Consider the following 27,283-nt stretch of genomic DNA (forward strand, 5'->3'; position numbering starts at 1 on the left):
AGGCAGGAGAGAGAGGAGGCTGGATGATAAATCACCTGGTCCACAGGCTGCCAGGGGGGTGCGAGGTTGAGAGTGGGGGTCCGGAGGCCAGTGCCCCCAGAATGAACAGGGCTTGGGGCCAGCCTGGCTGGGGAGGGGACCCAGAGCCACAGGTAATCCACACAGCTCCCCCACCCAGCCTGATGGGGTCCCACCCACCTTCCCGGGTCTCCCCCTTTCCACCCATCCTGGAAGACGGCAGGTCCTCCTCCCTCCAGTCCCTACCTTGGGTGTGAACATGTACGCCAGGCCGTTGGTGGCTCCGTGGAGCGTGAGGCCCCTGACCAGGTAAATGATAAGCACACAGTAAGGCAGCAACGCGGTGAAGTATACCACCTGCGGGCACCAGAGGGCACCAGAGAGCAGAGTCAGCCTCCCGGGGACCCGCCCACCGGGCCCCTCTGTCCCTGGGACAGACCCGTGGTCCCCATAGAGCATAGCACACTGTCTCCGGCACAGGCTCCTGACGGCTGGAAAGGCAGGACCACTGGTTCTGAGTCTGGGCTGGGGAGCTGGCGCACGGGCGCATTTGCCTGCCTCTGTAACTGCCAGGAAATGTGTGTCCGTAGACCAGAGGAAAATGGGTAGGAGGCCTCTGCCTTCCACCCTCCCTTCTACTGGACCTTATTCCAGAAAGGATTTGAGTAGACTTAGCACATTGCTATTTTTAATTGCTAGACGAGAGACAGTGTGAGCGATCCAGTAAGATGAGCCCAAAAAGAAAGGCAGGGGCGCCTGGGTGGCACAGCGGTTAAGCGTCTGCCTTCGGCTCAGGGCGTGATCCCCGCGTTATAGGATCGAGCCCCACATCAGGCTCCTCCACTATGAGCCTGCTTCTTCCTCTCCCACTCCCCCTGCTTGCGTTCCCTCTCTCGCTGGCTGTCTCTATCTCTGTCAAGTAAATAAATAAAATCTTTAAAAAAAAGAAGAAAGAAAAAGAAAGAAAGAAAGAAAGAAAGAAAGAAAGAAAGAAAGAAAGAAAGAAGAAAGAAAGAAAGAAAGGCAGCCCACAGGCTGTGTGTGTGAGGCTAGACCCTTCGGGAGCCAGCCTCCTTCCTCTCTGAGCTTCCCAGCGGCCCCAGCTCTGCAGAAAGCACCAGTACTCACACCTCTGATATTGTCTTGAGAGGGAAAAAAACCCCCAAAGCCTCAGGGGCTTGGAGCAAGGGCATGTCTCTCCAGCACTGAGACCCAAGAGAAGTTTGGCCATGAGGGCTCGTGAAGGAAAAGTGACGATGTTGGTGTGGGGGCGATGTCCCTATTAGAAATACGACAGAAATTCAACGATCTGATTTTTTTTTCTATGAAAGGCTTCCCTCTCGCGGGCTTTAAAACTGCACATGAATGGAATTTTTGGTCCACCAAATCTTTTCCTGCTGACAAGCATCACAAGCTCAAAGACGTCTGATCCTTGGTTTCCGTGGTGGTTTCGGCAGGAGTCTCTACTCTGGTCCTGCTCACGCGAAGTCTTACACGGCCTTCAAACGGGGACCTCCAGGTGCACACGTGTCCGTCCAGGCCCGGCACGTCCTCTCTGAATGGACTCTTATAGGCACCAGAGCCTTTTTGCATAACGCACAGGAATATTTTGCAAAAATTCTTCTTGTGAAAGCAGTTTGCTTGAAGGTTGGGTCCTCCTGTGAGGCATCTGGTTGGAGGCCCCTGTCCAGGTGGGCTTGGACTGGATTGCACTCGGCCCTCCATTCCTGTGGAGGTGTGGCCCCATCTTCCCTGGAAACTTCCAAGGCCACTAGAGGAGGGGTCCGTGCCCTTTCACCCTGGGGGCACAGCAGGCAGAGAGGGGGTGCATCTCTTATCGCTGACTCTTTCCTGAGGTTGTCCTAACTTGAGAAGAGTCATCAAGCCTCTGACTTGACAAGAAAATAATCCAGGAGCGAGATGGAGACGGGTTTTATAACGGCGAGGACACCGGGCCAGGGAGCTGAAGAACATTGAGGGGGACAGGAGAGGGCTGACCAATGTCCATAACCAGGGGACACTTAGGGGATACTGAGGGCAGGCCCTTGGAACTCCCCTCCTTCCCCTCAGGTCAGTAAGTTTCCTGGAAGCACTCTGGGCTCATTCCTCCCCCATTAGGGAAGCTGGACATGTGATCCAGCCTACACCATGGGGAGAAACCATTTCTTTTTTTTTTTTTTTTAAAGATTTTATTTATTTATTTGACAGAGATAGAGACAGCCAGCGAGAGAGGGAACACAAGCAGGGGGAGTGGGAGAGGAAGAAGCAGGCTCACAGCGGAGGAGCCTGATGTGGGGCTCGATCCCAGAACGCCGGGATCATGCCCTGAGCCGAAGGCAGACGCTTTAACCGCTGTGCCACTCAGGCGCCCCGGGAGAAACCATTTCTGACCCACCTATGACATCTCTTGGCGCGTGTGTGTGTGTGGGGGGGAGATTCCAAGAGAAGAGGCCAGGAAATGGCACACAGAATTACTCCCCATAAATAAAGCTGTTGGGGCACTTCTGCATGGAGACGGGGCTGTGGCTCGAGCAGAGGAAACAGTAAGAGTAAAGAGTTCACGGCATGACATGACCTTGTTTCGCACATTTATAAATGATCTCGAAAAGAGAAGGCCTCACGAAATCTCCAAGTTTACAGACGCAACCCTCAGATCTTTTGTCACGTTCCTAATAATCTGGCAAAGACAAATTGCAAAAAACTTTTTTTTTTTTTGAGCACCAAAGAGGAGCCAAGCTTTGAGATGGGACAGAGCGAGTAGCTGCAGGCTGTAAGTTCTTCCGGAGAAGAGTCACTAGTCCCTCGGCTTGGCCATGGGATGGGCGCGGTACTGGGGTCATCCCAGTGTACCTAGAATATCATGAGTAGTTCTAGTCCTGCTGCCTCAAGAGAAAACATGGTGGGGCTGGAGGAGGCGACCCAGGTGGTCAAGAGGATGAGGACAGGAGGCCTCTTAGGACCTTCTGAAGGGAAAAGTTGGGATGAATTCTGTCTTGAAAGTATGGAGAGAACAAACAGGAGGTAGCTCACCAGACCAAGAGGAGGGGGCGTCTCAGGGGCCAAGGTGGGTCTGCCCCCGGGTCTGCCCTCACTGGTTGGTGCCCTTGGGCAGGTCCCTGCGCCCCTTGATGCCTCACGTGAGTGGGGTGATGAACTCTACTATGAAGGGCTCCTGCCAGATGGAGACGAGGTACACGCCCAACCCCCAGGGGATTAGCCAGAATGATTGCGCGAGTATGAGGACGGGGCGCGCCCCTGGGGGCCAGGACGTCTGCTGCAGCTCCAGAAAGATGCCAGGTGCCGGAGAGACTGCAGGAACACTTTCCCCATGGGGCAGATTAAAGAGCATCTCAGCCCCTGCAAGAGTATAAACCTGGGGGTGCACCAAGGAGAGAAGGTTCGTAAATCAGGCCGGACAGCTCTGCAGGGTCATCGACAGCAGCTTAGAGCGAAGGTTCTCAGACTCAGCAGCCGATTAGACCCACCTGGGGGAGCTTGTATCATCCCGATGCTCAGGTCCCTCCCCACACTGATGACTCCAGGGCCTCCCGGGGGCGGGGAGGACGGAGACACCAGAGTTCTAGAAGCTCTCTGGATAACACTGATGGGCTGCTAAATTGAGGGCCAGCGGCTAGGGCGTCTCGGGGACATCTCCAGGGAAGGGAAAGCTCACTGCCTAGCTGCTGGGTGCCCCTTGCGTGGTACGGATTTGGGGCTGGCGGGTGCAGACTTGCTCATCTCTTGAGGTGGTGGGAAAGGCTTCCTTTCAAGATTGCAACTTCGAGCACCACTGGCCATGTGCCTGGTGGCCTGGCCGGTGACTCGTGTCCGTACCCTCCTCCCCAGCGCAGGTCCTCCCCCGCGCCCCCCTCCCCCGAGGGTGGCGGGCAGCCCGCTGGCACTGCCAGGGCCCGGGCAGCGGCTCTGCTGTCCCCACCTTGCCGGTGGTCTCGGTGCCCCGCAGGATACACAGGTAGACCACGAGCCAGGCCAGGACGAGGCAGAGCGCCGGCTCCCACTGCACGCGCCCGCTGTCCTGGATGGACGGGGAGATGTTGAGGGTCTTCCGGTACCAGAAGTACTGCGTGGAGGACGCCTTCTCGCACTCCTCATCATAGCCCGTGCGGTTGTCGTTCAGCGGACACACGGCCCACGGCAGGGGCTCCTTTGGGATCAAAAGCAGCATTAGGCAGACAGGTGAGGGCTGAGGCCGGAGGGCAGAGTGGGAAGGATGGGGATAGCCCTGATGGGGGGGCGGCTCAGGGGTGGAGAAGGGTGCTGGTCCCCAAAGCACAGGCAGCCTGATGCCTGAAGGCAGACAGGGAAGGGGGGGCTGGTCAGGTGCACAGATGGGGTCAGGGGTAGGAGAGAGGTGGGCCGAGGGCTCCACACCTCTGTAGCAACGGGCCCCGGGGACTCTAGCCACAGCGTCTGTGGGAACTGCGGCCTCTGGGTCCGGCTGGGGTCTTTGCATCTGCCTCTTTCTTTCTTTCTTTCTTTCTTTCTTTCTTTCTTTCTTTCTTTCTTTCTCTTTCTTTCTTTCTTTCTTTCTTTCTTTCTTTCTTTCTTTTTCTTTCTTTCTTTCTTTCCTTCTTTCTAGATTTTATTTATTTATTTGCAAGACAGAAAGAACACAAGCAGGGGATAGGCGGAGGCAGAGGGAGAAGCAGACTCCCTGTTGAGCAGGGAGCCCGACATGGACTCGATGCCAGGACTCTGAGATCATGACCTAAGCTGAAGGCAGTCGCTTAACCGACTGAGCCACCCAGGCATCCCTTGCATCTGCATTTCCAATAGCCCCTGGTGCCACTGCGGGAACGTTAGACAGGAGGCGGGGAAGCCCGCCAGGTAGTGGGATGGACGGGAGCAGGGCCCCTGAGGCCAGGCTGCCGGCGGTGTCCAAGCTCACAGCTACTCAAGCGTTTGCAACTATGCTTGGCCCAGAGCAAGTGTGAGTGAGTGTCGGCGGCTGGTACTTTCCTTATGTGAACACGGAAGACAGCTCCAGAATAGAGGGACTGAGGGTGAAGGATGGAATGAATGGACAAGCAATAAATTGCTGGTCCTCGAACTTCTGAGAGTTAGGAAGATGGGTCTCATTTCTTGAGACCACCTTATTTTCGCCTTTGGAGGATGGTCAAATTATTCTGATTTTGTTAGAACAAGACACGTTGCTTCCACCTTTGGAAAACTGTCTTTATGAGTATACAGATCTGTAATGCCGGCGATGGGTATGGCAAGTCTTTAGTTGGAGTGCTGTTGTGCAGTGCACAACCTGCCCAACTAGATATGACAGCTCTGCACAGAGGAGGAAGAATCATCACCAGAGTGGAGAGTGAGAGGAACTGCTGTTTCTACCCAGAAGGTGGAGGAGAGGCAGGGCTGTGGAGTCAGGGAGAGGATGTGGGGCTTCAACTAAGCTGTCAAGGATGTACACAGGGCATTTTCCAGTGGGGTGACCAGGTAGGGCTGATTGGGTAGCCAGAGTGGGGAGGGAATGTAGTATCTTCCTAGCGTAGATGTCAAGTTCCAATTATTGAGGTCATTCACCCCAGTATTCCTTGGGGTGCCAAAGAGTCAAGGCTGTGCCCCAGTGCTCCGGAGAGTGGCCCCACAAGTTGGGGTTAGTCCACAGTGCATGGCCAGCCCTGCCTTGCTTTTGGAATCGGGGGACAGTGTCTGTCCTGTGAAGGCCTGGTTCAGGGGCAAAGGGTGTGGCATCAGCCCAGTGACCTTATGTCTGAGACAGAGGGGGCTGCTGGAGGGCACGAGGGGGCAGTGGGCAGGCACTGAGGAAAAGCAGTGAGCATAGGCGACAGACGGGAAGACCCCTCTTGGCTTGGATACAAAGAGTACCTCTCAGTGAGGAATTGGGGTTCTCTCTTCTCTATGATTTTCGGCCCCCTCCCATTTGCTACCATGAGCGTCCGCTGTGGCCATAATCAGAAATACGAGTTTAAAATGTTTCTCTTTGGGAGTAGCTCCTATTGTGTTACAGGGGTGCCAGTGGTCCTTCTAGGAGAACTCTGGTCTGCAGGGAGAAGTGGGGCTTGGCCTGGAGTTCGAAAGCTGGAAGGACAAGGGGGGGGAACCTGAGGAGGAGGAAGGCCTCCTCCTGTCTTGCTGGGTTGGGGGAATCCCTCCCCATTGGCTCTCTCCACAGATTCTCTGGGGGTGGTGCTCAATATTTTGCAGGGGGGTGGGGGGGGTCACATCTTTCAGAGAGAACCCAATGAAAGCCAGAAGCTTGCTCCCCAGAAATGTGGACCCACACGCGGGCACACACAACGGCAGGCGCCTGTGGAGGCCGGGCTTGCAAACCCTCTGCTTGGCATGGGGTGCTCAGCCTGCCCCCCGCCCCCCGGCCCCGAGGCTGCCCCCTGGGGGTGGCCGCCTGGGCTGGCTCACCTGGAAGGAGTGGAAGAGGTACCAGAAGGCCCAGGCGTTGATGATGTTGTAGTACGTGGACAGGAAGAAGGACACCACCACGCTGGCCAGGCCTGTGAGGAGGGAGAGGGGCACTGAGGCCTGCCCCGGGGCCGCTGAGCGTTTGATGGGCTTTAGGTCTTCGCAACAACGTGGTCAAGGGGTGGGATGGGGGGGCGTTATTACCTCACTTCCCAGAGGAGAAAACGAGGCACCGAGATTGCTCAGCGCGGAGCGTAAGCAGCCTGCTGACCCTGCCCAGGGCCACCTGGATGCTGGACATCACAGATGCTTCCCCTGGGGTTCCCCTGAAGTGGGTTCCCTTGTGCCCTCGTGGTGGCAGGGAGCAGGGGTGTGGGGCAGGATGTCAGGAGGGGAGGGGATCTCTGACCCTGCCAGCCTGCAGGGCCCTGGGGCACGAGGGCATGGAGCCCACCTGCCCAAGCCCCGCAGAGCCACTGTGTGTGTCTCTGCCCAGCTCCACCCTGTGGGACATCCCGTGGGGGGTCTGCAATCTGCCCGGTACAAGTATTTACACCACCGGCCTCGTGAACGCCGCAGCCAGGCCCTCCCTGCCCCCTCCCCTCCTCGAGGGCTGGTGGTTAAACATTCACCCGCAGCCCTGCTTGGCACAAGCATCCGGTATCTTTCCTATTAGGCAGCAAATGCCACCTCGGAGAAGCCCTCTGTGATTGATTACTTGGGCAGATTGTAAAACCACACACCTCCTTGTTAGAAATTAATAGCCCTTCAAGATGAAGAGGCAGTTGGGGTTAGAGACGGTTTGGGAGGCCACGGACACGCTGCTTCTGCATCGGAGGCAAAACCCCCGTGCCCTGTATGTCCTCTCCTTGCCCCCGAAACACCAGTCTGCTTCCCCCCCTGCCTTCCTGTCTGGGGGCGGGAGGGTGGAGCAGAAGAGACCACGGCCAATGCGGGTCAAAGTTCCTTCCCTCCCAGGCAGCCCTGGAACGTGAGGGTTGTGCGGACAGGTTAACCACCCCCGAGAGGTGCCCGGGACACCAGCTCCAAGTCGCTCAGCGGCGGCTGGACGTGCAGCCGCACTCACGCGCCTCTGTGCCCTGGAGGGGTCAGCGGCACCGCGCGCCCTCTCGGTGCTGTGACAAAGATCGCGTGGGCTCACGTGCATCATGTTACAGGCTGGCACCTGGCACGGGGTAGGTGCTCACGGACAGGGAGACCTTGTTCCTAACAGTTAGTCGGGAGCAGTTAGCTAGATGAGCTCCCAGATTTGTAGCTGGCTGGGACACTGAGTTCTAGCTCCTTGGTGGGGCCACTAGTTCCCTGGAGAAGAGAAGCCATGTGGCGTCAGCTCCCCAGCGGGGGGGCGTCCCCCCTTTCTCACTGGCTTGTGGGTAAGAAATCCAGCCCCGCTCAGCCGGCGTTCTGTGGCACCCCCTCCTGGCCGTGTGTCCACCCACTCAAGGGCTCTCTCTTAGGCCTCGTGCTTGCTCCTTGCTCCAGCTGCGCAATGGGCTCCCACCCCCAGCCCCTGCTGTCCGGGATGCAGCAGGGGGTCTCCAGGTGGCCAAGGATGGGAGAGGACCCACTTACCGACACCACCAAGGTAGGGGCTGACGGTCCTCCAGGCACCGATGCTGCCCTGTCGCATGCGCTGCCCCACCGCCAGTTCCAGGTACAGGAGCGGCATGCCCTCTACAATAAGCATGATGACGTAGGGCACCAGGAAGCTACCTGCGGGCGTCCAGAGCCAAGATCAGGCCACCACTGATGGGTTTTCCTCTGGAGCCCACACCACCTCCATGCACGTGTCCTTCCATCCACCCTCCCTCCCTTCCTTCAGTCTTTCCACATGTCCAATCATCCTTCTACCTTTCCACCCACCCATCCTCCCACCTTTCCTCCATCCTCCATCCTTCTGCCTCTACCTTATTCCACAACCCAGTGTTCTTTCATTCCTCTTACCCATCTGTCATTCATCCATCTGTGTTCTTTCATTCGTCCATCCATCCACCCACCCAACCATCCATCCATCTATCCATCCACCCACCCATCCACTCCCCCAAACATCCGCCCACCCACCCACCCATCCATCTACTCCCCCATCCATCCATCCATCCATCCATCCATCCATCCACCAACCAACCATTCTTCCATCCATTGATCCATCCACCCATCCATCCATCCACCCTTCCACCATCCATCCGTCCATCCAACCACCCAGTCATCCATCCATCCATCCATCCAACCACCCAGTCATCCATCCATCCATCCATCCACCCATCTATCCATCTATCCTTCTATCCATTCATCTTTCTACTTATCCATCCGTCTGTTCATCCATCATCCATGGATGACATGCGGACTTGCCAGTTAAAATGTTTAAATACTTCCATCCCGGATGGTACATTGCCACTGTCCCAAGCCCCTTGACTGCCTTCCTCAATGCTTCATCTGCCCAAGCTCCTCTGCCAGAAACCCTAGTCCATCTTGTGTTGTCGCAACCATGGCAGAGGCAGGGGCTTCGTGAGTACGTATGGGGAAAACAAGGGGTCCCCAACCGACAGAGCCTAGGCCACCACCTTCTGTTACAGAGAACTTTTATTGCATGCGTATCTGTTTTATACAGGGGCTCTCAGCCTAAAATTTTATTTTAATAAAGAGTACCATGATTTACACACATTTACAGCCCACTGGTTCCCAAGGAGCCAGCTGCAGACAAGTGCCGTGATGATAGTGGGGACCCAGGGGTGCGGCTGGAGCTACGGGAGCCCTCCCCGCTGCTGACACCTGGACAGAGGTGGGCAACCTGCTGGGGGCTCCCCTCACCCCCGCCCTGCAGAGCACTGCCCTGTTGCTTCTCCCTTCTCACCCCTCCTTCCCTTCTTCTCTGAAGTTCTGTTCATCTCTCCCCCAGCTCCTGGCTCCTTGGCAGTGGACCTGAGAAAAGGTCCAGGAGGAGAAGAGGGCGGGACTCCTGATTAAAATAAAACCCTGACACTACAGCTGTGGGGATTAAGGGCTGGTTACAGAAGGAACTGGTTCCTAAAGTGTTCAGGTAAAGAATGAAATACAGATGCTTACACGAACATCTAATATTTATAAAAATGCCCTCACTGTACGTACGTGCGGTCCCAGAGCTCACTTTTCTCCCCCTGGCGGCGGGAGACCACAGCACGTCTGTGTGCATCACCCCTCCAGCAGCTGCCCAGCATCCCACTAGGAAAACGCGCCCAGACTCATTTCATCCGTCCTTGGACACTTAGCCGTAGCCAGTTTCCTGCCATGCTAAACAGAGCAGGGGGCCAAAGCCTGGCCCACGTGTTTGGTTCTTTCCTCAGGATAAAAATCCCAGAAGGAGGATGGCTGGAGCCAAGACCAAGCAGAGACCAAGCAGAGGCCATCTCCCACCACGGAAAGAAAGGCACCGGCTGTGGGCAGGGGACGCCCAGGCCTCGCATTCCCGGCTCCGTCCTCCCTGCTCACACCGGGGCCTACAACAAGCGCTCCCCTCTCACTTCTGGACTCTGCTCGGACGACTCTGCCAGGCCCCTCCCGCCCTGCCCTGCAGAAACGTGTTTTGGCATCTCACCACGTTCTTCTTGGAGCTGGGAGTCCAAGAGGCAGGCTGCTGGGGGGTCCCGCCCACCACCAACCTAGCAACAAAGGCTGTGTTGGCACTGCCTGCTTGGAACAACATTCAAACCCTCAGCGGTTGCAAGAAAAGCTCATTTTCACCCAAGGTGTTAAACAGTAACCACACGAGGCCTGGCAAGGTCCATGGCGGATTTTCTCTTTGACAGGCCCTGCCCGATGGCCTACTGCCCATGGGAAGGCTGGAAACCCAAGGCCTCGTGCCCAGGTGGGGACATGGGGGCATGTGGGCTCTCAAGGCCTGCCCATCAGACATTTCTATCACCGTCCATCCTCCAACTCTCCAAACACATGATCCCAGTGACTTTGCTCTGCAACCGTCTTCTCAACAAATGGTGTTAGAGCAACTGAACACCCATGTGCAGAAAAAAGTTAATTGTAACCCACATGTTACAGTTTAGAACCGCCCCCCAATATCTCAAAGTGGATCACAGACCTATATGAACAACTCAAAACTCTAACACTTCTAGAAGATAGCCCAGGCGAAAAACTTTCTGACCGCAAGCTAGGCCAAGATTTCTTGGCTACCACAACGAAAGCACGATCTATGGAAGAAGGTATCAATACATCGGATTTTGTTTTAAAATTGTGTTCTGTGAAAGACATGGTTAGGAAAATGAAAAAGGGGGCGCCTGGGTGGCACAGTCATTAAGCGTCTGCCTTCGGCTCAGGGCGTGATCCCAGTGTTCGGGGATCGAGTCCCACATCGGGCTCCTCTGCTGGGAGCCTGCTTCTTCCTCTCCCACTCCCCCTGCTTGTGTTCCCTCTCTCGCTGGCTGTCTCTCTGTCACATAAATAAATAAAATCTTGAAAAAAAAAAAGGAAAATGAAAAAGGCGAGCTAAAGACTGGGAGCCACCTTTGCAAAACACGTATCTGACAAAGACAGTATCTAGAATTTATAAAGGATGCTCAAAATTCAACGAGAAAATGAAGAACCCATTCAAAAAATGAGCAAAAGATCTGAACAGACGTTTCACCGAAGAAAATATACGAATGGCAAATTAGCCCATGAAAAGATGCTTAACGTCGGCGTTCACTACGAAAACGAGCACGTTCCAATCCCAGTGAGATGCCACCGCACACCTATCAGGGTGGCTAAAATTAAAAAGGCTGACAATACCAAGTGCTGACAAGGATCCGGGGGAACTCTTGTGCATTGCGGGTGGTGTGTAAGATGGTATGGCCACTCTGGAAAAGCGTTTGGCGGTTTCTTATAAGTAAAGCACACACTCACTGTGTGACCCAGCCATTGTGCTCCTACGTGTCTACTCTAGACAAGTGACAGCGTTCGCACAAAAACCTTCACAGGAACGTTTATAGCGGCTCCGTTCAGAGTTGTCAGAAACTGGGAACTAAATGGTTCTCCGCTGGGTGAGTGGATGAATCAATCGTGGGACAGCCGTACGATGAAATACCACTCAGCCAGCAAAAAGGAACAGAGTACTGATCCACGCAACAGCACCGGACACCCTCAGAAGCATTACGCTCCGTTAAAAATGCCAGGTTCAAAAAGCTCCATACTGTAGGACTCTGTTTATAGGGCGTTCTGGAAAAGGCAAACCTATGGGGACAGAACACAGATCTGGGGTTGCTGGGGGTTGGGAAGGGAAGGGCTGACTGTAAGGGGCATGGTGGTGGTAATGCAACCACGCATTTATTAGAATTCTTAGAACGGGACACCAAAAAAAAAGTGTATTTTTCTGCACATCTCAGAACAGAAAAATTAGTTTTGTGATCAGTTTGAAAACAAGTCCACGAACCCACGCTCTTTGTCTGGACTGCTCTCCGCACGCCTTTGATATAAAACCTCTGGCCCTGCCTTAGTAGGAGGAGACCCCCCCCCCCTCCAGGGGGAGGCGGACGAAGGTCCTTTGCTCCCTGTGGCCTGGGGATGAGAAGCCACGTGGAGGTGACCCGAGGGCCCATTCAACTCAGCGCCAGGTGCCCTCGCGCGAGGGCTTCCAAGCGGACGTCCCCGCAACAGCCAGGCCTGGCACCCACAGAACTGCGAGAAAGAATTCACTGCTCTAGCCACTACTTTGGGTTTTTTTCCCCCTTTTTTACCTCTCAATACTTCATCGCACAGCTCCTAAAACAAGGACATTGTCTTGCATAATCCCAGGGCCATGAGCAGAACCAGGAGATGCGTGGCCTATGTCTCACCGCGTAGCTTCAACCCAGGACAGCCTCTCGGGCTCTCTTCGTCTTTCATGACCTTGACCTGCTGGAGAGTCCTTGCCAGTTCTTCTGTGGAATGTCCCTCGCTTTGGGTTTTGGCAGGAACACCGAAGCCACCTGGGTCTTCGTCCAGGGACCCGTGATGCTGCCGTGCCCCGTTGACGGCCGGGTTCACTTGGCTCCCCTGGTGAAGGTGGGCTCTCTACCAGGTTTCTCTGCGGAAAGTTCCGGGTCTGGCCCTTGGAAACGATGCTGTGACTTTGCTGGGATATTTTGAGCCGGGGTTGCCTTCCTGTTTCCCATCAAACCTCCGCCTGCTAGATTCAGCAGCCCCTGAGGACTCTTGTGGGACAGAAACACCGTCGTGCTGGCTGCCGACAGGTGACCCTCTAATTCCATCATTCTTTCTAAGTCCTTAGGTTCCAGAGCGCTCTGGGGTGCCGAGATGGGTCCGGGAGCGCGGGTGGCGCAGGCCTGGGTGCGTCCGCACGACCCTGGGCCAGGAGGATGCTTACAGTCACAGAGGACACTTCCATTCCAAGGTTGGAAAGACAGCTCTGAGCCCGGAGAACTCTTACTTACTGCCGCCTCCCCAGTGCCCACCATTATGCTTGGGGCTGGTCTTCCTGGCGTCCGTCCACGCCACCGCTGCCCCCCGACAGCTGATGGTCTGACTGTGTCACTCTCTGCCTCCCCCATACCCCCCACACCTGGTCAAAGCCTCTTTGGCTCTCCTCACACCTAGAATAGCACCCCCACTCCCTCCTGTGGCCTCTGAGACTCTGAGACACAGAGCTCCCCTCTCCTCCCTCGCGCCACTGCAGCCCCGGGGCCCTGCCCTCTGGTCCGGCCTCCGCACACTTGCCCTCGCTGTTTCCTCTGCCTGGAACGCTTTCTCCCTTCTCTCATTTCTCTGCCGAGCCTGCCTCCTGGTCTGCCTTAGTGACCGCGGCCCCCACGCCAGAGTGACCCTGCAACTTCTCACCCCGCTGGACCTTCCTTCCGAGCAGTTACCCGTGTGAAATGATGCTGTCATCTTAGCTGTTTCCGTGCCGCCTGTCTCCCCTTACATCGGATGCTCTCGCTCGCTCGTCTGCTCGGGACAGAGCTGGGCAGAGCGCAGAGCACGGTGGCTACTTGGTGGGTGCGGGACAGAATCCTTCAGGCTCACTGGACCTTCCACGCACATGGCTTCCTCTAGCAAACTCTCCAGATCACCCAAAGCTAAGTTGGGGTGCCCCCCTCACAGCCCCTACTCACAGTCTACTGCTCTGTCCACCCTACTTCCCTCAACAGCTCCCAAGTGCAGAGATGGGGTCTGCCTGGATCTCCAGTTCCCACCACAGGGCCCGATACGGAGTCGGTGCCGGCTCAGGGAGTGTTTGCTGAGTGACTGCTTGATGGTAAGCGGTTTTGGTGGTGGTTCTACGTGGGTGGGCAATCTGTGAAGCTCTTACCAGAGGCCGACGACAGAGGTCTGGGAAAGCATCATGGTTGCTAAAACCGTCGTGTTAAAACCATAACATTTCACAGAAGGTTCCTTTGAACTCTTGCTTCATTTGTGGCTGCGTTAGGTAATAGGGACCTTGGGCGAGTCTATATTGGCCTGCACCTCCCTCAGAAAGGATGAGCCCTCAGAAGGCCGTCTTTGGCCCTCGGATAATAGAGCTGATCAAGACACGAGGGCCCCTTCAAGGCATCTTGAGCAAATGTCTTTCTCCCAAATCAATTTGCTGTGAGAAGCAGAAGAAATTGGTAGCAAGCTTCTAGCACCTGGTCTCTAAGAGTCAACAGGACACTGTGTTTAAGGAACAGCACCAGGCAATGAGGAAGAAAGGACAATTTAAGGAGGAAAAAGATTTTATGAAGACAAAAAAAAATATGGCAGATGAATTTAAAGCCAATGGAGGCTATAAGTAAAAAGTAAAAAAAATTACCCCATAGCCCAGGGGAAGAGGATAAAGCAGAAATGACAGGAGTCGAGGCACGGACGGCAAGCCTGTGTCTCCTGTGTCTCTAGAAAGAACCAAGCAGGAGAGAAGGCTGTGGACACAGCAGCTGCAACAACAAATTCTACCAGATGCTTCCCTGGCCGTGTCACTGAAAGGGCTCACTAGTCCCACGTAAACATTTTTTAAAAAGTTTTGTAAGCAAAAGAAGCAGGGAGGCAACGCGGTGGGCTCCCTGGAGGCGCCCTTCTGAGTGTCCCCACCGGCAGGATTCCCCTGCCGAACACTCGGGTCATTCAGCCCTGTCTGCCGCTGACCAACCTGGACCCGCAGAGCGTCATGTTGCAAGAAAGGGGGGAGGAGAGGACCCAGGGACAGAGCAGCCTTTTCCGGCAGGGGGGACGCCTGGACCCTCTTGCCAGGGAAGTGAGGGTTTCACCCTTGAGGGTTTCACCTTGTCAGCCGGCCCATCAGGCAGCCCCAGCAGCCCATTCACAAGGACGAGTGGGCTAATATCTGCAAAAAGGACTGACTTCTCAGAAGGAGCTCTGGTGCATGCTCCAGGGGGTCGACAGCTGGCTCGAGATGTTTGTCATCAGCAGGGAACATGGGGAAGGGTCTGCACCCTGCAGGCCAGGAGCCATACTAGCCCGAGGCAACACTGATGAGAACGTACTTATTACCTAGACGCACAGCCCGCCAGGTGTGTGAGTTCGAGTCCCGCCCTGGAGAATGGGCTATCTCTGCAAATGGAGTCTGGAGAGCTGTGTCAGTCCCCAGCTTCAAAGAATATTAAATGATTTTGGAAACGATCGTGGATTGTTGCAGGAAAAGTAAAATCAGCAAGACACGAAATCACATACAAAATATCCTCTAGTTGTTTCGGGGAAAAAAAAAAAAAGGAATAGTCATGACTTTTTGGATACTGGAATTGGGGTGATTTGGTATTTTATTGCTTTTTATATTTCTCTATTTTCCAAATTTTCTACCCTGAGCATGTATTATTACGTCGTGACCTCCCCCAACATACACGCACGGATGTGTCATTCTAGGGCACGTTGCTACGTATTTTTCTAATGATCGCCGTCAGTCCCATAGCTGTTTGCTAGAGCCAAGAAGTCCTGCAAGAGAAATTCCTCTCTGTATGGAATTTATCTCTGCAAATCTCGCTCTGTCCTTCGAGACCCACAAAGAGCCCGAACAATCAGATGCAGGGGAAAGTCTGCTCGGGCTTTCGAACTCATGCTCTTTCCAGCGCCACACCTTCGTCTCTACAAAACCACATAGGGGCTTTTTAACCTGACTTTTTTTCTTTTTGGGGTGTGTGTGTGCGTGTGTGTTTGTGTGTTTAAGGGGTACAGGCCCCAAGTTCCCAGGTGATGCGGAAGCTGCCAGTCCGAGGACCAGTCTCGGCAGCACCCCATCCCACCGCCTCCCTCTTCCTCCTTCTCCCCCTCCCATCTTGGCTTTCCCCAAAATGTTTGTTATTTGGAGTCAACTCTGGTCAACTTCTGGAAACAAAGAACAGAGATACAAGTAAGAAGAATGAAAGTCCCGCTTCCCCTGCCTGGTGCCTTGGTCCAGAACTCGTAGATGCCCATCCCACCGGCCCCCTCCCCTCCTGGCCCAGCCCCTCCGCCAGCAGCATCACTTCACCAGCCGCCCTGGCGAACGCGGTCCTGGCGTCCGTCTTGGCACCGGCTCTGTGAGCTCCGACGGCACCGCTTCCCTGCTTGATATCCTGGCCTTGCTGCCCGAGTGAAGTTCCGTCTTGCCGGCCCGTTAGTCAAGGCCCTTCATTTTGCATTCATGCTGGACCCTTCCTCACATGCCCTCCCGCCGTGGCCCTGCCCCCACCCCAGACCTCCTGGCCACGGAGCATTTCCAGCCCCTCCCCTCAGATGCACACCCTTCTGCGTCTTTTTCACACATGGTTTCTTCTGCCCGGAATGATTTTGTCCCTCCGTCTACCTGCTGAGCTCACACTTATCTGTCCAGGCCTAGACAGAATGCCACCACCGCCGGAAGCCTTCCTGGGTTCTCTCGGGCCGTTAGCCTTTCCTCTTGAATCACTCCAGTCCAGCCTCCCGAACAGCCCTCTGTGGACGCTCTTGCGCCTCCGAGCGGAAGGGACTTTGTCCTGGTGTCGCACCCTCAAGGGCGATGGCTGTCTTTGTCCCTGGCCAGCAGCACATCCTCAATCCACGCTTGTTGAGGGGCTGAAATTAAACTCCTAAGAGGTTTGTACTGTTGACTGTTTCATTTTCTGCGCTCGTGCCTGTTTGGGAAAGGACCTGTGACAGTGGTTCTCATCCCGGTGCACAGCAGGACCCCCCGGGAGCTTTAAAACGCCTACTGGTCCGGCCACGCGTGAGACCAGCTCCGTCAGGATGTGGGGCTGGGACCCAGAGGTCAGCGTGTCGCCCAGCTCCTGGCGGATGCTAACATGCAGATGGGATAGAGGCTTCTCCACTGGCAGGTGGTCCTCCCCACTGTGGGGGATGGGGGTGAGCCGCGTCAGAGTGCACGGTGCTGTGCACGGTGAGACATGGCTTTAGAGCCACTTTTAACTTAGGGACGAGGACGTGTCCTGGAGAGGGCGAGGATCATGGGTACCCCCCGCAGAGAGGGGCACCAGACATTTGGGGGAAGGGAGGAGCGAAGGGATGGCTGGCCTGCAAGCGAAGGTGCTTCTCCTGGGTGGACATGGCAGACAGCAGGTGCTTGGCCGGCCCCTCTGGTGTGCAAGGAAGCTGTGCTTCAGTGTCTCAGCAAACTGTGTGGGGAAGGGCCCTGAGCCAGGGCAAGTCCAGACCTGGGAGGAGGCCCGGGCCTCTGCAGCGGTCACTTCTGTCTTGCCTTTATCAGAACAGGGAACCCCGACACCAGGGTGTCTGGGGACAGCAGGGCTGAGCCCCAGCTCTGCTTCCAGGAGCCCCCTTGTCTTCTCTGGACTTGTCTCCCATCTCTGAGTGGGGCGGACAGGACCGACTGCAGGGGTGCTGGGAGGAGGACGTTGAGCAGCCGCCGCTAGGAGCCCAGACGTGCTGGCTCCCCGCACTGAGTCTAGAAGCCCCAGCAGCAGCAGCGCCAGATGTGGCTTTTCAAGGGACTCACCGAGCACATGCTCTCACCCACCATCTGGAGTTGACTTTGGAAATTTTATGGGCTCCACGCACTGTAACCTTTGAACCTCAGGTTTCCGCCCCACCCAGGAGAATTGTAGAAACACACACACACACACACTGTACAATGAGCCGCAGCAGGTGCCATCCACCTGTCCGTCCGTGTGCTGAGCCGCTGTGGCTCCGTCCCAGGCCGGGCGCTGGCCTGGAGGGCCGTGGCTGCAGTGGCCTGTGGGGCCATCTGAGACCAGCTCAGAGAGCCGGTGGTGCACCCCTCTGCCAGCCCCGCATCCCAGGACCTCACGTTGGACATGTCCCAGGACACTCAAGTGTGAAATCGGCCATGGTGGCAGTATTTACACAGCGATAATCATTGGATGCTACAAATTAGGTCTTATTTCTCCCAGCAAAAGCCAGCTACTCAACATTTTCCCAGCACCCTGCTCCCTGGCTCCCTGCAGCTGGTGACCTGGGGACGGCATGAGAACAACCCTGACCTCGGTCTAAGGTGTGCTCCAAGGACCGGCAGCATCGGCACCACTTAGGACCTTGCTAGACAGATCCTGCCCCTGTCTCACGGCAGGTGTCTCAGGCAGAATCCCTTGGGGTCGGGGGCCAGAGACCTGCGGTCCCTCAGGCTCCCCCAGAAGGCTACGGTCGGAGGCTACGGTCGGAGGTTATGGTCGGAGGCTACGGTCGGAGGTTACCGTTGGAGGCTACGGTCGGAGGTTACGGTCGGAGGCTACGGTCGGAGGCTACGGTCGGAGGCTACGGTCGGAGGCTATGGTCGGAGGTTACGGTTGGAGGTGTCAGAGGCGTGATGCTGTAAGCACCAGAGAGGAGCGGACGGGGCTTCAAGGGGACATGGGACATCCAGACCGAATGTCATCCAACCAATACAGGCAGGTGTCCTCCAACTTCCTCCTCCTCACAGTCACATAGAATAGAGAGAAAACTTAGAAGGAAAAGCATCCACGTTGCCACCAGCCACGCAAATGTTCCCATTTGTCCTCGTCTCTTCCATGATTCGAGCACGTTTGTATAAGAAGCCGTTGCTGGGGCATTTCTTTCTACAAGGGCGTGCGCGCATATCTGCACCCCGGATTTCTTCCAGAACAACACCGCCTTAGGCGCTGCCGCGGTGGCCGAGACCTGCTGACTCGTTCCAGAAGCGGTTCAGGGCGGCCTTTGATTTTTCCCTCCAGCCACGGCGCGCTATACCCGAAACGTAATCTGCAGAATTAACATTCCTCGTGCTGGGCCCGGCCTGGATAGCAGGAAGGACACAAGCCTCCCCAGTCACAGGCCCAGCCCCGGGGAAGGGCGCGTGGACCCCTAATCCGCTTTATTCTGGGAAGTCTTTTGGCACAGCTTGCCTCGGTACTTTATAAACAAGCTCTTTGTTGGCCCAAGGCAGCGGGTCACAGCGCTGTGCGGAAGCAGGGGAACACTCCTCTGGAAGCTTTCCTGATGTGCTTGGTTTATCCTTTAGCTTTAGGTAAAGAATGGGTCTGCAAACGGCCTGGGTTTCGGGCCACATAAATCACTTATTAATAGGCAACACCCCTGGACAGGGAAAGGCTCGGGGAAAACCACTAGCATCCCCGCCTCACGTGCCCCGCGCTTTTCCTAACAGAGCCTGCGCGGCCGTCTAACGGACACTCATCGGTGCCTCTCTGACCGCACCAGTGGGGCTGGTAGGAGGCAGAGAAAGGAGGGCTCCAGGCTCCCGACAGCTTCCCAGGGAGAGGAAACAGCTCGTGCAACATGTGGAGGCAGAGAGTAGGCATTCGCCGACAGAGAACTGTCCAGAACATTTGGTGGGGCTGGAAGATGAGTGGTGGGAAATAGGGTGGAAAAAGGAGCAGGTGGTGGGTGATGAAGCCCTCAGTGGGCCAGGATAAGCTGTTGGGTCTTTATTCTGTAGACACTTAGGCTTAAGAGGGTGCCACCCACCCAGCCTACATCTAGCCCGCCCCAGACCCAGCCAGCCACCCGTCCAGCCTCTCCTTGGTGTCTGCCCGTCCGCAAGCCATCATGCAACTCTCTGCATCCACCCAGCCAGCCAGCCCGAGTATACTCTGGACCAGACACAGGATTTCTACTTTCCTTTTCCGGGTCCTGAAGGTCCTGCGGTTCCCCTAGCAACTCCTTACATATATTCTATTTCCAACCTGTGTCACCTGCAGACTATTCCGGGGATGGTGTTGTTGGAAACAAGGAATTAACAGTCATGTGACAGCAAGGCTCACCTGGCCCGACGGCAGGAAAACAAGCAGCCAGGACAAAGATACCGCAGGTAGGTGTGCTGAGCACAGAAGGACCTGGAAACCTCATCCTGACAAGCAATTCTTTCAAAAGTCATTTATAAAGCTGTTACAACACATAGCAATGCATGCCCTTCCCACAATTATGATGTATTAATGCCCTTCAAATAAAAAAAGGAATCAGAGAATTAACTTTTTGTCAAGTTTTTTTTTTTTGAGCAGGGAGGGGGAGGGGAAAGGGGAGCAGTACTTTAGGTCCTGGTCCTTCTTAAATGGGTTAAATCTGGTTAATACTTTGGTTTAACATCTTTTACTTGTCCTTTATTATTTTTTTTTTTTTTTTATTTTTATTTTTTTTTTTTTAAAGATTTTATTCATTCATTCGACAGAGAGACAGCCAGCGAGAGAGGGAACACAGTCAGGGGGAGTGGGAGAGGAAGAAGCAGGCTCATAGCGGAAGAGCCTGATGTGGGGCTCGATCCCATAACGCCGGGATCACGCCCTGAGCCGAAGGCAGACGCTCAACCGCTGTGCCACTCAGGCGCCCCCCTTTATTATTTTTTAAAGATTTTATCTATTTATTTATTTGACAGAGACAGAGAAAGCACAAGCAGGGGGAACGGGAAAGGGACTAGCAGGCTCCCTGCTGAGCAGGGAGCCCCACACGGGGCTCGATCCCAGGAGCCTGGGATCATGACTTGAGCCGAAGGCAGATGCTTAACGGACTGAGCCACCCAGGCGCCCCTTTTACTGTCCTTTATGGTGAGAAAACATTCCCGATTATAGAGGACATCTCTCTCTCTCTCTCTCTCTCTTACACACACATACACACACACACATACACACACACACACACACACACACACACACACACGGACACACACAGTCCAAGGCAAAGAAAAATCACCCTGAGATAACTATTGTTGACATTTTGGTGTATTTTTTTTCACATTCTCTTTTCTTGGCCTATTTTTAAACATAACTGAGGCCATTCCTTTTATACAGTTTTGAATCAAACTTCCCCTCCCTCCGCTGAGTATATGACAGGAGAAAACTATGAAAGTTTCTGAAAACTCCATCTCGGCAGCTGCAAAGAGCACCATTGCTAGGATGTTCTGTAACTAACTGAACCAAAATCCCTTTCGCTGAGGGCTCAGGAAGTTTCTAACGTTCTACTCTTATTAAAAGCTTGACACCGTCCTCCCATCGCCACCCTCGGTCAGACCTCTGATAAATTCCTCTCGGCAGAATTCTAGAAATGGGACCAAGGAGGAAAACTCTGTTTAATGCTGAGACTTCAATCCCTCTCGCCACACTGCCCTGCGAAGCCACAGGCTGGCCTGCACACAGGCTCTCCCGCACCTCACGGAGATGTCCCCAGCTCCCTGTGACCTTAAGGGAATTCCAGGGGCGTGGGTGGGTCTATGTAGCGAGTGCGCCCTGACGCTTTAGAGGAAACATTTTTAAACCAAACCAAAAAACCCCAAAACAAAACCAAAAAACAAAACAAAACGAAAACTAGAAATTGAATGATTTGCTTTTCCTGCTATCCGTGGCTCCCAATCCAAACCAATGTTTTAATAAAAAAATTTAAAGAACTGGCTCAGGATCCTTTAACCGGCTTCAAACCGAACTGCCGGGAACACGTTCCGGATCTGAAAACTGTCGCAGGAGTTTCTGTTGAACAAGCCAATTTCCTGCTCAGTTTTTACACTTAAATGTCAGCTTTACTCACTAGAAGTCAGACTCTTGCTCGGGGTGGGGGTGGGGGAAACCGTCCAGAGCCTCGGGGGGCTCACAGAGCGGGGGTGCAAAGAGCAGGGGTGCGGAGGAGCTCGGCAGCCCCGGGTGCGGTGGGGGGTTGCAGGGGGCGCGGGAGCGCGGTTTTGCAGAACAGCTCGGCAGCGGACTGGGGGACTGGGACGTGCTGGGTCCGAGACGGCGGGCTCTGCACTCTCTTGCCGCTCGCTCGCGGCGGGCCTCAGTTTACCGGCCTGGAGTCGGAGCAGCAGTCCCCTCGCGCTCGCAGCCCGGGGACCCCGGTGCCCCCGCGCGGACCGTACTCACCTCCGCCGTACATCTGGCACAGGTAGGGGAAGCGCCACACGTTGCCCAGGCCCACGGCGTACGAGATGCAGGCGAAGACGAACTGCAGCGGGTTGGCCCACAGCGGCCGCGCCTTCTCCATGGCCGCGAGCTGGGCGCCGGGTCCCCCCTCGGGCGCCGCGCGGGGCTGTTTCGGAGCGCGGCTGCCCGGCGCGTCCCGCCCGCTCGGCCTGGGGGTGGCCCCGCGCCTTGGCCGCCGCCGCTCGCTCGCTTTTTAATTGCTAATCTCATTAACGCGCGCCCGCCGGAGGGGCGAGGCTGGTAAATGGATGACGGCGAGCCCCACCCCGCCCGGCCGCCGCGGCCGGGCAGGCGCCCGGGATTGCGCCCGGGATGGCGGGGCACGGGGCGGCGCCGGGGGCTCTCCGGCTGCACGTCGGGCCCGTGTGCTGCTGCGCGGCTCTTCGGGGCTGTCAGGTTCTCCCAGCCACCTACCCATCGTTTCCTGGGTGCCTACTGGGTGCTAGGCTTCGTCTGGGGACCAGCTGTGAGCCACACGCACACCCCCCAACCCTTCCGGGAACTGACACTCCGGGAAGGGAAAGGCTTAAATTGACCGGGGATAAAAGGTCTCATTTTCAACTACTGTTGACCAACAGAAAGGACAATTTCATGTGGTTCATTTTAGTCCGTATAAAAGGCTGAGGCTCGAGGAAGGGAACTAAGGCAAAGCAAAAGGGTGAGCAGTACCGTGGAGGTAGGCTGGGGTGGTCCTGGAGGGCTTCCCAGAGGAGGAGACATGCCATTTGCCCAGATACTGGAAGGAAGGGAGGATGGAAGGAAGGGAGGAAGGGAGGAAGGAAGGAGGGAGGGAGGGGCTTTCCAGTGCCCCGCTCCTGCGCACACACACACTTCTTGGAGGAAGAGCAGCCCGGCAGCCAGGTTTCCCTCCATCCACAGACAGGCCCTAATTGCCTACTGTGTGCTGGGCGGGGAGTCTGGCTCTGTCGTGCCGGGTGCCGGTCAGGAATCCAGTTTTGAACAACCTCTGTGGGATACTCAAGTGGGTCTAAGGGCTAAAGATTCTGATTCATTACAGGGGAGTCTGGACAGGTTGTTTGGTTCAAGGTGGTCACTAGACCTAAGCCTGGTGCTTTGGAGAAGTGCAGGAGCCGGCTTTGGATCTCAGCTCTGCCACTGGGCTGTGCGACCTCGGACACGTCACTTCGCCTCTCTGAGCCTCTGTCGCCTAATCTGTAATGGAAACAAACATATGCCCCTCCCAAGGGCTCATGTGAGAATTAATCGATAACTTAGCTCACGACCTGCCACGTGGTACGTGCTCGATAAAGGGGCCACAGACATAAGTCCCCGGAGGTCTGGGTGAATGGAAAAGGCAGCCCCCTAAATCAGTTAATAATAATGGTATACTCCGAACAGTGCCCGGTACAGTGCCTGGTGGGAAAATGCTGGAGACATATATAAAATTAAAAAGAGACGAAAAGCGGAGTTGCCAGGAGATGTCTTCCTTGAAGCCAAAATGAAATCACCCCTCTGGGTTCCCCAGAGTCCCTGCCCAGCCGGTGGCTCAGGAAGGGCGATGCCGTGGGGAAGGTGGAGACTCCTCGGACATGCTGCCTGTCCTAGAACTTTCTACCTCCCACAGCCAACGCAGCCGAAGTCCGTGATGCAACAAGGGAGAGTCTTTGTGCTTTTTCAACCGTGGGATTCTAGTGAGTGTTTTTTCCTACAGCTTGCCTCCTCCCCAGAGGGACCCACCATCCTGGGGTCTGTGGCTCTAAGTTAGTTTCTGCTGTTTGGACGTCTGCACGCATGAACTCGGGCAGCAGGTGCTCTTCTGCGCCCGGCGTCCTTGTGCGAGTCACTGGGCTCCAGTGCGCGCCGCTCGTTGCATGGTTCTCCATGCTGTGAACCGACTCTAGGCGATGCCCCAAGGTCATGGTACTGTCTCCAGTTTGGGGCAGTTGTGAATAAGGTGGGGATGAACATTCTAGTGCCACCAAGGGACGACACTCACCGCCTGGAACTCCGGGCTGGCTGGGAACTGGAGGTTGAGGGCGAGCAGATATTGCCAAACTGTTGCCCGGAGAGGTAGTACCAGTTTGCACTCCCACGAGAGTTTCGGTTGTTGCGTATCGTCCCCAACATCTGTCCTTCTGTTTTAAAAGTGCTACCTGACTTAGTGGGTGTGTCGTGATGGTTCACTGTGACTTTTCATTTTAATTTCCCTGCGTACGAAGGAGGCTGCATTCCTTTCCATAGGCTAACTGGGTCATCAGGACATCCTCCATCATGAAGTGCGTGTCCTTCTCCCAGCTTGTCATTGACTTGTCTCTTCCTCCTGTGGCCTAGATAGTTCCGTATGCCTCCTGGATGTGAGCCCCGTGTCAGTTTTAGGTATTATGTTTGCAAGTTGTATTTTTTTTCCATCAGTGGCGTCTCCTGATGAACGGACGGTCTTGATTTTAACAAACTCTTCACGGACAACTCTGGTAGATGAGTTTTCCTGGCCCCATGGTGGCATTCAGGAGCTTGGCACCCCGGATGGACGCAGGTTGCCAGTCACCTGCTTGCAGGTGGTTGGTGGGACAAAGGCAGTGCCCCTCGTCCATTCCCCACCCCCAGGGGTCAGGCCAGCGGGTCCCAGCAGTCACACCGACAGACGCCCCAGGAGCCTGATCAGGGTGGGGGGTGGGGACCTGGGGGGAGGCTGTGGGAAGCGCACAGTAGGACCAAGTAAATCCTCAGGGACAGTTGCTCAGGACTCCCGGTAAGGTCCTCACTCCTTCCTGACACCCACCTGACAGCTCTCTCTGATCTCACAAGACCGGTTGTGCTGCTGGAGGCATAAAGGCCTGGGAGGGGCGGATGCGCTTCCAGGGGAACCAGCAAAGCAGGGGGGTGGAGAGTGGTGGCAAATGCTAAAGCCACGGGCTCCTACAGAACTCTGGTTCGTGGTGCTCGGCGATGTCGCCGGTGTTAATGCTCCCCCTGTGGCCAAGTCCAAGTTTCCAGCAGGTTGCCACTGAACGTGGAGTGGGGCGGAGACGCGGGGGAGCGCACCGTGGTCTGGGTCTCCATTACACACGCGCAATAGACCCAGCTCGAGAGCATGGGGGAGGTGCAGTGAATAATTAGGAAGTAGTGGGGTTTGAAGGCATTGATCACCCCTGTTTTACACCATTTACCTGTTAGTTTCTATAACTGAAGTTTTAATAATGGCTGCCCTTAACAATCAGCTCATGAGATTCTGGAAGGGGTACCAGCGGCCCTCGTGAGTCTGTGGGAGCTGGGGCCAGCACCTCACAGGGCCTCGGGGATGGGGGAGCAACTTCTGTGTGGCAGGGGCCAGGGGAGCGAGTCCAGGTCTGGGCAGTCCGGTGCCCAAGGGAAGCCCCACCCTGAGTGCTCCCTGGGAGCTCCCACTGCCAGCATGGAAGAAATCTTCCCCTCCGACCCGCCCGTCTGGTCTCATCAGGTGTCTTGTCAATCAGGACAGAAGGCCAGCCCGCCCCAGTTATCTGATGTGGGGAGGAAGGTGGTGGAGAAAGGAAGGGCGGTCCTGATTCAGGTGTGGTCATGGCCCCGTGCCAGGGTTCTAGACTCTTCCGCACCAATTCCAGCCACGCCACTTTCAATAATTAATGTGCTCGCCCTCGAGATAATGCTGCCACTTAACCCCCCATCAATCCCTGGTTCCCCACGAGATAAAGTCCAAACTCCTGAGCCTGGTCTGTTCGGCCCTGAGGAATTTATTTTTAAATTGGGCCAGGAGGAATTTGACCCTTGCTCACCTAGACTTTTCACCTTCCGGAAAACACGGTGCATTTTATACTCCTGGGCTGTTCCCTAAGCCAGGAACACCTTCTCCCTTCTTGACCTGGGAGAAGCCTCTCCATTCTTCTTGACCCAGGTGAAATACTACCCTTCCTTGGAAGCCCAGCACCCTGCCCGCCCCGGGGCCAGGCTATGCGGCTCCCTCTTCCCTGCCCCCCAGCCTGGGGCTGCACATCCAGTTTCTAACGCTGTCCTGTCCGATGTCCGGTAGCCTTGTCACGAAGAGTGCAAGATATGTGTCCCCTCTGCTCCATGGCTGGTGTCACTTTTTTTTTTTTAAAGATTTTATTTATTTAACAGAGAGAGAGAGAGAGGGAGGGAGAGAGCCCGTAAGAGCACAAGCAGGGGGAGTGGAAGGCAGAGGCAGAGGGAGAAGCAGACTCCCCACCGAGCAGGGAGCCCCATGGGGGCTCGATCCCAGGACCCTGGGATCGTGACCTGAGCCGAAGGCAGACGCTTCACTGACGGACCCCCAAGGCGTCCTGGTGTCACGTCTTCCTCATCTTCTCCCGGCTCCTGTTACTGAGATTAAGTCTCAGTAAAGGCCGGCGGATAAATGAGCACTTCAGGGTCAATCCATCATGATCGCTCCATGGCATCGACAACCAAGGTGACTACATTTCAGAAGTTTTCTTCGGACATTCGAGTTTGTATGGTCCACCTACCAGGTGTCAGGAACCTGCTAGGCTCCGGGACTGGAGGCACCTCGGTACAGAACAGGGCCCCCTCTCTGCTGCCCAAGGTACCTGCTTGTGCTCTCTGGGGGAGCACAGAGACACACATGGCGCAGATGGGAGCACAGAAGCCACGAGGAGCTGCTGGGGGTGAAGGCGGGAGGGGGGTGCTGTCAAGGGTCCTCCTGAGAGCCTGGGTGGGGGCCCCACCCGCATCAGGGCTGAGTGTGTGCATGCATGTGTGTGTGTGCATATCTGCACAGGCTTGTGTGTGTGTGTGTGTGTGTATGTGTGTGGTGTGGAGGGGGCAGGAGCTCCCCGGAGAACTGAGTCTCTCCCAGCTGCAGTGGCGCTCCCAGGCTCTGCCCCCGGACTCCGCGTTGCCAGCCCCTTCAAGCTGCTTCTCAAGGGTCGGATGCCCTGGGGGCTTGTTAAAATGCAGGTCCTGCTTCAGTAGGTCCAGGATGGGGCCTCCCAAGTGTGCACTTCCAACAAGCTGCCAGGGCATGCCCCTGGCCCTGCTCCAAATCCCCGGATCCCCAGATCGAACCCTCCAGTGCTCCCCACGCTGCAGCCCACATCTGCCAGGGCTTTGAATCACTATTTGGCCCCGGTTGTGCACCACGTGGACTATTATTTGTCTACCCTTTTCCTTTAAATGAATTCACTGTTTCACTTTTAAAAGGATGCTTTCTATCATGACCGTATCTGTAAAGCTAGGGTTTGTCTAGTGCCTTTTAAGATAAGCTGATATCCAAGCTGCAGCATGTCTGTCCGTGGTGCTGCCACGAGCCACCTTGCGTCCCCCCCCCCCCGCCCCGGTGCCGCGTGCGTGCTATGTGGGCACCCCACCCCCACAGATGGTGCCCACAGCGTCCCAGGATTCCCACGACATTCCTGGGGCTTGGCAGGCAGTAGTGGGAACCCAAATGGAGCGGCCCCACCACCATGTTTTCAGATACGGGGTTTCTGTGGAGAACTTTGACAAAAGCGTAAGGTCCCCAAAGGTACTGGGCCCCACTGCCAAGCCCAGGCCTTTGTTTTCAAGGAGGGGAGCTGAAGCTACACTGTCCGACATGGCAGCCACTGGCCCCATGCCATTAC

General features: G+C 55.6%; 1 protein-coding gene across 1 annotated transcript in view; it reads right to left on the reverse strand.

Annotated features, from left to right (window-relative positions):
• SLC6A20 (solute carrier family 6 member 20) overlaps positions 1 to 21,876 on the reverse strand; it is a 33,532-nt gene extending 11,656 nt beyond the window's left edge. The window contains exons 1-5 of the mRNA XM_026500645.4: positions 21,669 to 21,876; positions 8,020 to 8,160; positions 6,427 to 6,518; positions 3,956 to 4,183; positions 265 to 375 (exon numbers count right to left, since the gene is read on the reverse strand). Coding sequence (XP_026356430.3) covers positions 265 to 375; positions 3,956 to 4,183; positions 6,427 to 6,518; positions 8,020 to 8,160; positions 21,669 to 21,789 — 693 coding nt within the window. The 5' untranslated portion in view covers positions 21,790 to 21,876. The remainder of the gene's footprint in view (positions 1 to 264; positions 376 to 3,955; positions 4,184 to 6,426; positions 6,519 to 8,019; positions 8,161 to 21,668) is intronic.
• Between the last annotated feature and the right edge of the window lie 5,407 nt (positions 21,877 to 27,283).

This window comes from Ursus arctos, unplaced genomic scaffold (assembly GCF_023065955.2).
Source record: "Ursus arctos isolate Adak ecotype North America unplaced genomic scaffold, UrsArc2.0 scaffold_14, whole genome shotgun sequence".
Taxonomy (NCBI): Eukaryota; Metazoa; Chordata; class Mammalia; order Carnivora; family Ursidae; genus Ursus; species Ursus arctos.